General features: G+C 52.9%; 1 protein-coding gene across 1 annotated transcript in view; it reads left to right on the top strand.

The window, feature by feature from the left end:
- Positions 1 to 14053, top strand: part of Tmco4 (transmembrane and coiled-coil domains 4) — an 87123-nt gene extending 73070 nt beyond the window's left edge. The window contains exons 15-16 of the mRNA XM_005394664.2: positions 6695 to 6812; positions 12976 to 14053. Coding sequence (XP_005394721.1) covers positions 6695 to 6812; positions 12976 to 13383 — 526 coding nt within the window. The 3' untranslated portion in view covers positions 13384 to 14053. The remainder of the gene's footprint in view (positions 1 to 6694; positions 6813 to 12975) is intronic.
- The last annotated feature ends 94 nt before the right edge of the window (positions 14054 to 14147 follow it).

Genomic DNA, 14147 nt, shown 5'->3' with positions numbered 1-14147 from the left:
CTGAGGTATGATGGCTGGAAGGAAGGCCAGGATTGAAAAGAAGGACCGAGAGACTTGCACCTGTGTCTAGCAACAGGCTGTTTTCTTGTTCCTCCATAGTCATGATTACCCAGGGCTCCTCGATGGAGATGACGGTCCGGCCAGAGGGAGAAGGCAGACCATGTCCCAAGCCCTCTCATTCCTGTTGGAGTAACTGGTAGCATGGGTCTGAGCTCTGGGGCCTCCACCTCAGAGGGCAGACCGATCTCCAGTGGTCACCTTTGCATTCAGGGCATGGCCCATGGGGCCTCTTAGGGCAGTTCCTCTTGAGGTGGCCTGGCTTTTAACAGTGGTAGCAGATGAATGCAGTTGTCGAGTTCTTCTTGGAGCCCCGGGAATCAGACCTGGGATCTGTTTCTCTTAGTGGTGCAGCAAAAGCAGCTGCTTTTTCTCAGTCTCTTTGTTTTCTCTCCTTGGTCTCCTCATCATCATGGCTATAGAATACTGAGGAGGCAATTCTTACTAACATCTCAAGTGAGCTATCTGGGGCGAAAGCCATTCTTTGTAGCTTTTTCTCTCCAGCTTCCCATTGCTTTGGGACCCCACAACCAGTTAGTGTCCTCTCCCCAACTGTCAGCACAGGCAGCAGGAATCCTGCTGCAGACTTCTCCAGAGCTCCACCACAGCCTGTACTGTCAGGGGAAGAATGGCTTCCAATGAGTCTCTGCAAGTATTGTGCAAGGTCCTCCTGGTTTACAGCTTCCAAGCGGCTCTGGGGACCCCAGTCCACAGGACCTCTGACTCCGTGGGCTTGGTCTGCATTCTCATGTTCTCTGAGTCCTTGTTCAGCAGCTGCTCCTCTGCTGACTCTGTACCTTTCTGGTTCCCAATGGCAGGAGCAAGAGTGGCCCGTTGTATGGCATGCATTCCCAGGGGTTGTTCAAAGTTTCAATGATTCACACACATCCGTGGGTGGGCAACTGCTGTCGGTGCATTGCGGGCCAATTGTGTCACTGTTTCTCTGTGTCATGATAGATCTCAATTGAGCGGCGGCGGCGGCCCGGCCTAAGGGCCGGCGCGCAATAGCGCTCGCCGCTGCATGGCCCACCCTCCGGGAGCCGGTAGGCAGGAGGAAACACAGGTTAAAAAAAAAAAAAAAAAAAAAACTAAAAATGTCATAAGGCAATATTCAGGTGAGGGGAATTAGAGTCTACCACCTGCCAGGCCTTGTCTTTGTTGTAATTATCTCCTTCCATCTTCCCAAAACCTTGTGGTGTTAGTGTTATTAACCCCATTTCACAGACGATGAAACTGAGGCGACATCACCGGCCCAAGCTCAAGCCAGGAGGAACATATTTCTTTCAGGCCATTCTGATTACTTTGGAAGAGACCATCGGGCCTCTGAGAGTTCCCCTCCCTTCCCGGACAGGACTTCCATAGGACCTTCGAGGGGTATAGGTCAGTGGTGGCCTGGGTTCAATCCCCTGTACCAAAAAAAATCACAAAGATCAAACTGCTTTGCTTCCTCAGGCCCTAAGGGAGCGCATCTTATGTGTAGGCCCTGGGGACTGCTTTAGTTATCCTCAAACTAGGCGTCATTGCCACAAAAGCACAGGATGCTGACCAGTCATTCAGAGAAGGTGATGCTAAAGGATAATTTGGCTTTCAAGAAACAGTGGGGGTTGGGTGATCACCCAACTTGCAGCTTTAGTCTCTTTTATCTCCCTCTATTCTCCCTGACATTGAACAAAACAGACCGAAGTCCCCACCCTTGTGGAGTTTACATTCAGATTTTAGTCATCAATAATTTACAATGCAACTGTCACACCACCGTCTGTGAGTGGATTCCTACACTTTGAATCATGCATTGTAAAATTTTCATCCCAAGAGGTATTTTTTTTGTCTTCCTCCCTTGTTAGTAACTAGTGTTTGCTCAGATGAGGCCGGTTAACTCTGATTTAATCTCAGCCATCCAAAGCTAACTAGAATTGATTTGCAAAGCTTTTATGATTTGGATGATTTGACCCATGCCGATAGTCTAGTATCGGCCAGGCGTGGTGGCGCATGCCTGTAGTCCCAGCACTCGGGAGGCACAGGCAGGAGGATCACTATGAGCTCGAGGCCAGCCTGGGCTACACAGTGAGATCCTGTTTCAAAAAACAAAACAAAAAATCTAGTATCCCAGTAGCTCAAAGCTAGAGATGATTTATAGTCCTGCATGAAGGACATTAACCAGAACATAGGAGTGTGGCCAATCAGTTTGTTGTCACATCACTCATATTCTAAACTGAGTCTTAGAATCAGGATATGGTCAAAAGAACAAACAAAAGACATAGAGCCACAATACATAAATAGCTTGTGCAAATCAATAAGAAAAAATCTAATAAGAAAATGACCAAAGAATATTGACACACATAGAATAAATACAAAGAGTTGGTAAACTGTTGAAAAGCTACCCAGCCTCTTCTTTAATGACGTATACAAAGGATCATTGCAGCTTTTTTGTTTGTTTGTTTTTTCTTTTTGAGACAAGGTCTCACTGTGTAGCCCAGGCTGGCCTCAAACTCATGGTGATCCTTCTGCCTCAGCCTCCTGAGTGCTGGGATTTTAGGTGTGTGCCACCACACCCAGCTTGCAGCTTTATTTATAATTAGAATGTTTAAACAACCTAGATGGCCATAAACAGGTACAGTTAAGGGTCTGTCTTAGTTACTTTTCTCATTGCTGAGACAAAATATCCAACACCCAAAGTTAGAAGAGGAAAAGTTCATTTGGCTCACAGTTTGTAGAGGTTCAGTCCATAGTCGGCTGGCTCCAAGGCAGAGAGGCATCACAGAGGAGAAACAGTCCACGGCAAACAGGCAGGCAGCAAGCTACAAGCAACAACCAACGACCCTCTTTCTGTCCCTTATATTTTATCCAGGCTACACATCCTTAAGACAGGTAACACTCACACCCAGGGTGGGGAACCCTTAATCCTACCCAGAACTATGCCAAACCAACCAGTGCACTGATTTAGCAATCACACACTCTGGATCTCAGCATCACACACTCCAGATTTAACCACCTTGCTCCACCTAGGACTGCGTGAGGCTTTAGGGGGACATCTAGACACAAGCCATAACAGGGAGAGAAGGCAAGTACAGTAGTTTATACTGTGGTCCCATTTGGGTTTAGGAGGGAAAACATCTCTGCATGTGCACATGTGTGCCTGTGGGTGTCCACACACGCACAGTCAGGCTCTGGAGAACCACTAGAACAGTAACAGGGACTCCCTAGGGAGTGGACAGAGATGAAGCAGGCTGTAATGGAGGCTTTGATTTTTTTTAAGTAAGCATAGGTTTAAAAAGAATAGACCAGATGTAGTGGCACACACCTGTAACATGAGCAGGTGGGAGGCTGAGGCAGGAGGATTGCCCCAAGTTCAAGGCCAACCTGGGCTACATAGTGAGTTCAAGGCCACCCTAAACTACATGGTGAGACCCTGTCTCAAAAAATTAAAAATAGAAGAAAGAGGTAAAGAAAGAGGAAGAAGAGAAGGGGGAAAGGGAGGGGAAGGAGCGGGGAGGAGAAGGAGAAGGAGGAGAAAAATCAAAAGAATGGACAAAGACTTTGATGCCCAGGGAAGATGATGAAGGGGAAGGGCTGCCACTCAGTAGGTGCCCAGTAAGTGACAGACAGCAGCTGTAATATTTATTGCGGGGCACAGTCATGCACCACGTGATTTTTTTCGTACTTTTTGTAAACAAGCAGGGGGGGAAGCATTAAAACTGCATGTGTGCCATACGAAAGCAGCGGAATCTTATTAAACCCATCTGTTCTGTTGGGAGCCTGAGGCTAATAAGCTTGGTTTTCAATTATTTTATGAAACCCTAGGCGGTATAATTAAGCACCAGCCCAGAGCTCTGATTCTTGGTCCCAAAGGTCTTTTAGTTGCTGTGAACTTCAACTTGGGGCAGGAGGGAAAGGGGCTCAGGTCAGCACGACCAAGTCTGCACCGACTGGTTTTTTGTTGTTGTTGTTGTTTTGGTTTTTTGGTACCAGGGATCGAACTCAGGATCTTGTGGTTGCCAGGCAGGCGCTTATGCCGCTGAGCTATATCCCCGGCCCTGAGGTGCTGATAAATGTGCGATTTCAGCACTCTTCGCAGACCCAGTCACTGTCTCCGGCCTCTCATGGGCCCCGGGTTGAGGGGTACTGCACCCTGTCCCCCCCCTCCCCATGGGAAGCTGGGAGAGGGGACAGAGATTTGCCCAGGACCAAAGGCAAGGCCAGGCTCAGACCAGGAGATAGCGGTGACCAGAGGGCAGTCCTGGCCTGCCCTAAAAGGAAAGACAAACAATCCAGGGAGCTGCACAGAGGAGGACTTGGGGTGAACATCACAAAAGGAACAGGTCCAGCCACCACACCAGGGCTGAAGGAATGACAGTACAGGTGCAGAGGCTGGGGCGCTCGCTGAGCGGGTGATATCCAAGCTGAGTCAGAAGGATGTATGTGAGACCCCATCAGAGACGGGACGCGTTGGCCAAGCCATCGAGGGCCCTGCCTGGGAGCTAACAGTCATGCCTGAGACTTGCTGAGCAGCTGTGTATACATCTCAGCTAACACTCGCACATCTCTGGGGGCTAAGGTACATTGAGGAGACGGAGACTGAGAGAAGTCAAGCAGCTTGCCCAAGGTCACACAGCTCTAACGGACAAGACAGGATTTGAGCCTGGCTTGTGTGGGCCACAGCCAGAAGGAGAAAGGTTTTGAACGCCAGTGAAGGCCCTGCGGTCTGCCCAGCGCAGTAGAGAGGGTGCTGAACCTTTGACATGTATTCTTGCTCTATCCTTCAGTGTATATAAACACATACGGGTAATTAACATATCAAGTACTGATGACAACAGAAATAACAGGGCAGGAAGGTGCCGACTTTGCTTATTTACATACAGATCAGAGACATTTAAAGCCCTGCTTGCATCCAGGATTCGACACGGGTCGTGTGAGGAGGTCAGACATCTGACCCCAGACCGTCTCCCTCCTCCCCGGAGCTGTCTGCTCCTAGAAGCACCACTTGCCTCTTCTCCCTTAAGATCCTCATCGGGACTGCAAGCGTTGTTCCCTGGCGGGTTACAGGGTTATCGTGAAGAGGTGGGGCGCTATGGTCAGTTCTAAGGGCAAGGCTGAGGTCGGATGGGTGTGTTAGGAAGGCCGCAGTGGCTGAGAGGGGGCGGCCCGGAGCAGGGAGAGGGAAAAGGAGGCTGTGGCTTGCCTTCATGGGGCGGGACGGGCCCTACCCCCTCTCAGCACCTCAGCTGGAACAGAAGGGATGGGTAGTGGAGTGTGGGGAGGACTAAGAGTCAACAGGCCTGAGGCAGGCGCGGTGGTGTCTTCTGTTATCCTGGCACACTGCGAGGGAGGCTGAAGCAGGAAGGTCGCAAGTTTGAGCCCACTGTGAGCAACTTAGCATTTAGGGAGATCTGTCTCAAAATAAAAAGTTGACACGGGCTCAGTGTAAAGGCCTTGGGTTCAATCTACACTACCACCAAAAAAAAAAAACCAGGATCGCAGGCAGCCTGAGGTCTCCCAGCCACTTTAACCTGCCCCTCCAACACACAGGGAGGGAAAGGTCTTTTTCCTCGCACGAGATGGGGGTGCGCATGCGCGGACTTGAGGGGCACGGCCCACATGCCCCGCAGGTGACTGCCTACTTCCCTGGGGACAAGGTTCAGGAGGCCAAGGGAGAGGACATCTTATGAGACCCTTGCACGCTGCCCGGCAGAGATGGGTAGCAGGGTCGAGGTTGTGTCCTCTGGAGCGCGGAGGGCTGTGTTAGCTGCGGAGGGGCAGGGTAGTGGTCTCCGTGAGAGTAGACAAGGCCCACAACCTGCCCGGGCAGCCACCCCGGCCTCTGGAGAAGTGGCCATGGGCAGAAGGAACTGCAGGCTGGGCCAGGGCTGTTCTCGGAAGGCAGAGCTGGCCGTCCCGAGCTCCAGCCCTCCCACCCCGGCCCCTGTCCACAGGAAGACCCCGCGGCCTTTCTCTGCCCAGAGAGCCCGGCACCAGCTGCCTCTTCCAGGGGAGCATCTCCGCTGAGCGCATGCTCAGTACCGGAACGCTATCCAGCGCCCTCGCTCGTTCATTTGGTCTCCAGTCAGTGGGCAGAGCTGGGACGTGGCTGGATGGTAAAGCAGACGCATAGCATGCGTGAGGCTCTGGCCTCCATCCTTAGCATGGCCAAAAAAAAAAAAAGCCAGGCATGGTGGTTCACTCATAATCCCAGCACTAGGAGGCTGAGGCAGGAGGATGGAAAATTCAAGCCTAATTTGGATGGTTTAGTGACTTAGCAAGACCTGCCTCAAAATAAAATTAAGAGCTGGGGATGTAGTTCAGTGCACAGGCCCTAGTTCAATCCCCGGTACCACAAAAAAATTTAAAAATTACCTGTTCATTTAACTGGTATTACATGCCAGACAGTGCTCTTGGCCTCGGGGCCCCAGCAAGGACGAAACTCGGCAGCCTCAGTGGAGTTCCCACGGTGCGCGCGCACGCGCCCCTAGCCCCTGGCGTCATAACTGCCCCTCCCCCAGCTGCCTCCAAGTGTCACCACTTCTCCCAGGAACCAAGATCCTAGTTTCTCACGAAGACTGAAGTCTCACCAGGCTCCCCGGGGGACAGGCAGGGCCCAGCCTGACCTTGCTGAGACTGATGTCGCTCTGGTTCCCACCCACAGGGGAGACTGGCTGCTGAGCTTTGTGTACCGCACGTCGTCTGCACAGCTCCGCGTCGCCGGCCTGCAGCCCGTGCTGCTGCAGGACCGCAGGATGGAGAATGTGGACCTGTCCTTGGTGGTGAGCGTCGGCCTGGCCCGCCCCAGGCTCTGCCTTTGCCTGCTGTTGCGGGGGAGGGGGGCACTGTCCCGGAGGCAGGAAGGCGCCCAGGAGAACCATCTCTTCCTCTGGCCACACCCTGTCCCCAGCCCCCTGCACCTCCACTCTGAGCCGCACACACTCTTGTGCCCATTTCACAGCTGAGGAATTAGAAGAGGTCCAGACTCACAACTAGCAATTAACAGGACTGGATTGGAACCTGCAGGCCCACTTTCTGACCCCCACATTCCTGCCCTCCCTGGGTCCTCCACTGCAGTGCAGTCGGGCTTATCTGTTCTCCAAGGGCAACCAAGGGGAGCAGGGACTCAGGGTGGGGCTCAGGCAGAGGCACCTGACTGCCCTGCTTACAGCTTAAGCTGTAGAGCTGAGCCCAACATCAGGGGAGTTGATTTAAAATGGACATCCCTGCCAGGCATGGTGGTACATGCCAGTAATCCCAACACGCTGGGAGGCTGAGGCAGGAGGATTGCAAGTTCAAGCCCAGGCTGGGCAACTTAGTGTGACTCTGCCTCAAAATAAACAAAAGCTGGGGAGGTAGCTCAGTGTATAGGCTCAGGGTTCAGTCCGCAGTACCACAGACAAGTAAATAGAAACCTAGCATAGTGTGGCATCCCTATAATCCCAGTACTGAGGAAGCTGAGGCAGGAGGGTCACCATGAGTTCAAGCTCAGCCTGAACTACCTACTGAGGCCCTGCCTCAAAAAAAATTTTTTTAAAGGAAAAATCAAATGGTACAGCATGAACAATCTCTAGATCACATTTCAGGTGCAAAGGAACCGTGACGCCTTCCACCTGCTGTGGCAGGGAGGGGACCACCTCTGCTGGGCAGCAGTCCATCCCGCCTCAGCCCTCAGCTCTCATGTCCCCATTGTACAGGCAGTGCACTGAGACTTAGGAAACAAGCCAGGGAGCTGCCCAGGTCGCACTGCTAGAATGTGGCTGAGCCGGACTCAAACCCAGCTGTGAAGTCAGCAACTTTTCCCTGGCTCAGGGAAATTGATAAGCAGAGAGAGAGAGCTGCCTGGTGCCGGAGGGAAGGGCCCCGGGGCAGCTGTTCCCGAGGACCGACCTCCGCCCAGGGGAACGGTGGCAGGCGAGGGCTGGGAGGGTCAGGACTTCAGTTCCTGCTTCTCAGGAACTTGGCAGCTGTTGTGTCAGGTGCCGAGGGCTCCCTGGCAGAACCGGGTTCCTGCATCACAGTAGTTTGACCAGCACCCTTCCCCCTGACAGCAGACATGAAGGCCCCTCCCTGGGCACCCAGCGGGTGTCTGCCCCGCAGCAGGGGTGAAAGGACCTGGCTTCTCCCTTGTGCATCAGCAGCTGCTCCTACCACCTCAATTGTGTGTGCAGCTGGGCCCTGCGGGCCACCCGTACCCGTACCCACCCCGTACTGTGACCCCAACTGCCTGCCCGTCCTCAGAAACCTGACTGTACCTCTGTCAGTGACATAGAGGAATTGGGACAAAATACAAAGCCGAAGCTTCGCCTGAGACTGCTGCCCCCGAAGGCCACACCCACACCCCTGCCCGGAACCAGCAGGCCTCTCCGGCCACCTGCTGCCAGGCTGTACCAATTCATCCTCCCCTGCCTCTTTATACCCTCCGGGATCCACTCGCCCAGGCCTCACGCACCCGAGCAGCAGGGCTGAGCGCCCCTGGCCGGGCCTTCCCACCCACGGGGTGCTCTGGGGTTGCCAGACCGCCCACTCTGAGACTTCCCAGCACAGACCAGAGCTGCTGCTCTGCGCTCAGCTCTGTCCCTGTGCACCGGACACAGGAGACGTAAACCCCACATGCACCCCGCACACTCCTGACTTGCAGAGGGGAATGCTGGGAACTTCGAGGATGGGCTCAAGGCCAGTCTGGACTCGAACACAGGCCCGAGTCTGTGTTGTCTGCCTCTCTGTGGGATTGAGGGTCACAAGGCCAAGAAACCACAGATACAGTGATGCCTACCAAATAGCATCGAGGGCCCTGTGTGCTATCTGAGGGTCCCGCCCTGCATGGGGCAGTGGGAGAGGAGCTGTAGGCATTACCAGGAGTCTCCCTCTGCCAAAAGAAACAGCTCAAAAGGAGCAGCCGAAAGTTCCTCCTCGTGCCCCAAAGCCCTCGAATGATGCAGTTTCAGGGCTACAGGGTGCAGCTCAGCAGCAGCATGCTTGCCTAGCACACACAGGCCCTGGGTTCCATCCCCAGTACAAAAAAAAAAATTTTAAAAAAAAATCCTTCTACCCCAGGAAGCTATGGATGGGATAGGGTGGGAAGAGCACAGCCTTTGGCCTGGCTTAGACTCCCAGCTTAGCCGCTGGTATGCTAGCTGTGTGACCTTAGGCAAGTTACTTAATTTCTCTGTGCTTTTATTTTTTATGTATGGAAAGGTGGAGACCTTTGTCAGTAAGAAGCTTGGCACATAGTAGGTTCTCATTTAACCCGCCTTTCCTGCAGCCTCCACCGTCTTCTCTTCTTTGCCTTTGGGGCCAGTTGCTTCCAGACTTCCCGCCCCCCACAGTTGTCTAGGTGGCAGCCTCCCAGCTTCTGCCTAATAACAGCTCTTTATCACATTAGGAGCAGCCCAGAAGCGGTGCTTTCCTCCTCTGGGTAATTAGAGGTAATTAGCATGGCCTCCGGGCGGCCCTCCTGTTTACCTTGGAAACTTGATGGAGGAGAGGCAGCTGCCCGCTCCTTCCCGGAGCAGAGACCCACAGGCATGCAGGTTTCTGGGGACCTCAGCCCAGGGCAAGGCTCTCCCGTCTCAGCTGACATCTAGAGCTGAGCACAGTGCCTGGGCACCAACCGAACCCTTGGTACTGACAACGGCCAGAGCGAGCACGGACCAGGCCCTGCTCGGCACTCTGCTGGGATCTGCTTTGTGATCCCTGACGCCAGCCCTAACCCACCAGGCAGGGGTGAGCTGTAGGCTGCAGCAGGTAACAGCACCTGTGAGTTGTGGGTCTGCCGAACCTGCTTTAGGGCCTGCGCCCCTAACCAGCTGCAGCCTGGAGAGGCGGCTTCCCCTCTGCCAGGGAGCCTGTTCCGTGTATTATCAGCGAGTCCTCCCACGGGCCACATGGTGCAATCTTTTTCTTTTTAACTGTGATACTGGAGATTGAACCCAGAGCCTTCACACTGAGCCCTTTTTGTATTTTTTGAGACAGTCTCACTAAATTGCCCAGGTTGGGCTTGAATTTTTTGTCAAATGCCTCAGCCTCGGCCTCCCAGAGTGCTAGGTTTACAGACGGCCCCACCATGACCGCCTCACTGCTCCCACTTTAAGCCCAGGTTACCCCGTGTCCGCATGATGTGCGGGGTTGTCCAGAGAAACAAGGCTGTCACGAGTGTCCCCACCTTACTCGAGCTCCCGGCCTATCAGCAAGTCACTGGTGTAAGTAGGTGACTCTGAGGGTTTACTGAGGGCCGGCTCAGGTGCCACCGAGGCCATGGAGCCCCAGGAGCTTCCCGGCCACATGGGGCATCGAAAAAGGCTTCTCCACACTAGCACCCTAGGCAGCGAAGTCCAGCATGCATCCGAGCAACCAAGCTGAAATCTTCATCCAGTGGCAGCCACGTCAGAACCTTCCATGGCTCTCTTCCTGCCCACCTCACCCCTGTCACAGCTGTGTCCACTGTCACAACTCAGACAGCAGCTTCTCCCTCCTGAGTCGGTGCAGAATGGCAGCCCAGGCTCTGGGCTTGGCAGAGGGGGCTGGAGCTGTGTGTTCAGGGATAGCTGCATGGTAGAATTCCTATCTGGAGCCAGCAGTACCAAGCAGCGGCCAACACCTCCCTTTCTCCCTGACCTGTTTCCATTCAGCCCTGGCCCTGGCCTTTCACCCACATTGTAAGGGTGTAAGGAGACCGTTTTAGTTACTTTTTCATTGTTGGGACAAAATACCCAACACCCACAAGTTAAAGGAGGAGAGGCTTATTTTAGCTCACAGTTTGCAGAGGTTTCAGCCTGTATTCCGCTGGGCCCAAGGCACAGCACCATGGCTGAGGAGGAACAGTCCATGGCAGGCAGCAGGACTTGTGGACCCACCTGGTAAACTAGTTCAAGCCCAGCCTGGGAAACTTAGCAATTTAGCAAGACCCTGTCTCAAAATTTATTAAAAAAAAAAAAAAAAAAAAGTAAATTTTTTTTTTTTTTTTTTTTGAGACAGGGTCTCACTATAGTGTGTAGGTCAGGCTGGCCTTGAAAAAAAAAAAAAAAAAATTAAAAAGCTGAGATTGTAACTCAGTGTGAAGGCCCTGGGTTCAATCACAGGTACTACCAAAAATTTTTTAAGAAGGAAAGAAACCAGGGTGAGGGTATGTATATTTATGGAGTGTCTGCTACATGCCAGGTGCTGTACCTTGTGATGTGCATGTGTTATTTCTTCCTACCAGCACTTTGAGTTTGGACCTCACGAACTCAAAAAGGGTGCAAGTGTCTTTGCAGCACAAATTCAAGGTCGTGAGCCTCATTTTACAGATGGGGAAGCTGAGATTCAGGAGATCGTGAGAACTAGCCTGGTTCCCAGGAAGAGCCAGAGCCAGGACCAGGACCTGTTTTCTCAGAGTCCAAACGTAGGTTCTTTCTGGTGCCACACAGCTGCTATCTGTGCCTCGTCCTGCACAAGGGCCCTGGCCCCACCATGACCTCCATCCTGAGCCCTGGGACCCAAATAGCCACTTAGATGTGTGCACAACCATGTGTTTTCACAGAGAACTGTTTTAAAATGTTTGTGGGAAAGGAGGTGGACAGGTGAGAGAAAACAGCATAGCTATATAGAGAATCGTCTTTCTGTGTTCTTAAAAAGTCACTTAATTATCCAGTGTGATCTGTCACACCCATGGGAAGGCAGGTGCTACCAGGAAATCTTGGCGTGGCTTGCTGAGAGTCCCAGCGCCAGCTTCCCTGGAGTTTTCCTGCCCCCTTTGACCCACTCCCACAGTAATGGCGTTAATCTGTTTTCTGTCCTGACTGGCTTTTGAGTTCTTGACCCTTGTCTCAGCAAATAACAGAGTCTTGCTAAAACATTTTAAACGGGGATGTTTCTGTGGCGTGAAAGAAGACAGAGCTGCCAGTTTAAGGCTGGTTTGCGAGGGTTCAGCAGGGTTCAAAGGCCAAAATTCTATCTTGCTGCATACTCTGCCACCTATAGTGGGCCGACTCATGGCCCAGGATGGCTGCACAAGTTCTGGCCATCCCATTTGAATTCCAACCAGCAAGAAAGAGAAAATGGGCAGGCAAGGAGAGCGCTTCTCTTAAAAAGAATTCCAAGGAGTGTCACAGAATGTCACTTCCTCTCTGCCTCAGTCCTTTTGTGCTGCTACAAGAGAATACCTGAGATGGGGTAATTTACAATGAACAGAAATTTATTTGGCTTGTGGTTCTGGAGGCCAGGAGGTCCTATGGGTATGGCTGTAGCATCTGCTCTGGGCTTCTTGTCATATCATCCCATGATACAGGGTAAGAGGGCAGGAAGGGGTGAACTCCCTCACTTTTTTTTTCCATTACTGGAGAATTGAACCCAGGCCTTTGCACTGAGCCCTTTTATATTTTTTTGAGATGGGTTCTCACTAAGATGCTAAGTTAGCCAGGCTAGACTCAAACTTGCAGTCCTCTTGCCTTAGCCTCTCAGAGTGCTGAGGCTGGCACATGTGGCTGTGAATTCACTTTTACGACAAACCCACTCCTGTGATACATAGCCCGCTCTCACAATAATGACCTCAGGACTAGGGATTTAGCTCAGCGGCACAGCACCTGCCTGGCAAGCGTGAGGTCATGAGTTCGATTCCCGGCACCAGAACACAAACAAAAACAAAAAAACAATAATGACCTCAGCCCATCCATGAGGACACACCTCCACACCTCCTTGAGTCCCCATCTCTCAGTATGGTGGCACTGGGGGTGAGTTCCCAGTGCAGGACCTTTGAGGGACACATTCCAACCACAATCATCTCCTTGGCCAGAAACTAGGGAAACCCTCTCCATCTTTAATCAATTCTGAAACAGCTGTGCACTCTGGATTTGAGAGACATTGAGAGCTGGAGTCCTAGCATTGGTGGTCGGATGTCTGAAGATGCCAAGGGTGAGGTCCAAAGCTTTGCATCCGTCCTGACCTTTGCTCCCTGTCCCCTTGCAGGTCAGCGGCCACCTGGACTATGCCAAGCAGATGGATGTCATCCTGAAGGCTGTGGGCATCCGTACCAAGCCAGGCTGGGGCGAAAAGGGGCTTTTGCTGGCCCCGGGCAGCCAGTCCCAAGAGGAGCCTTGCCAGGCTGCAGCTGCCTCCTCAGCAGGCCAGATCTCCCCTCAGGATGGGCAAATCCAGGAGTCTGCACCTGGAGGCACCCCCACAGTGGCTGAGTCCCCTGACCCGAGCCACACCCAGACACCAGCAGAGTTGCACCAGTCTGACGGGGCCTCACTTCCTGGTGCTGTAGGCCCAGCAGAGAGCCCCCGTGTCTGCAGCCATGGCTTGGGCCCCAACCCACTAGGCTGCCCCGACTGTGCCCATGAGACCCAGGAGCTCTGCCCAGGGTTGGACTGACCCCAGCAGGGACCTGAACTGTCTTCCAGTTCTCTACGTGCAGCTCTCTCCTACCCACCCAGGCTCTGGTGAAGGTGGAGATGTCTACAAGTGCCTTTTCTGAGCTGAAAGAATGAGGATTGAAGAGGAGTTGAAGGAAGCAGAACTGGGTGGGGGTAAAATGTTGCCTCCCTGGGGAAGCAGAGGTAGACTCCTGCACGGTCAGGTGCTCCCTGCACTTCAGATCCCAGCTGTGAGGTCTGGCTGTCCCTCAGGGGGTCCAGGCAACCTCTGGGGCTAGAGTTAAGCCAGGTGTCTGCCCACTCTTCTATCCATGCTCCAGGGCTGCCCCCCACACATCCCACAGGCCCAGGTGCCAAGGGAGCAGCTTCCTCACTCTGCTCCTGGGAGATCCAATCAGGATCTGTCTTGTACAGCCATGCAGGTTGTGCACTGCACGGTACAGGGGCAGCAGCCACAAAGATGTGAAAGAGCCATGCCCTGAAGTTGTGCATCTCAGCAGGTGTGGATGTAGCTATGCAGGACAGGAAGGATAAGTGTGAGCCAGCATGTGGTGTATTGGGAGCCTGGTAACAATGGATTATACAGGGGAAGGATGTCCTGGCAGGAACAGGAGTGATGACAGTAATAAACAATGCCAGCAGCCACCGTGTATGAAGTACCTACCACATACCCAGTGTTTTTGTGATGACTGCAGAGCCCAAGATCCTAGGCACCTTGTCCACATCCACCATTCCCTTCCTCTTTGTGCCTCCCACTGTCCC

Source organism: Chinchilla lanigera, unplaced genomic scaffold, assembly GCF_000276665.1.
Source record: "Chinchilla lanigera isolate Chin_1 unplaced genomic scaffold, ChiLan1.0 scaffold00051, whole genome shotgun sequence".
NCBI classification, from domain to species: Eukaryota; Metazoa; Chordata; class Mammalia; order Rodentia; family Chinchillidae; genus Chinchilla; species Chinchilla lanigera.
The sequence above is the reverse complement of the archived record's forward strand: the minus strand, read 5'-3'. Positions and strand labels throughout refer to the sequence as shown.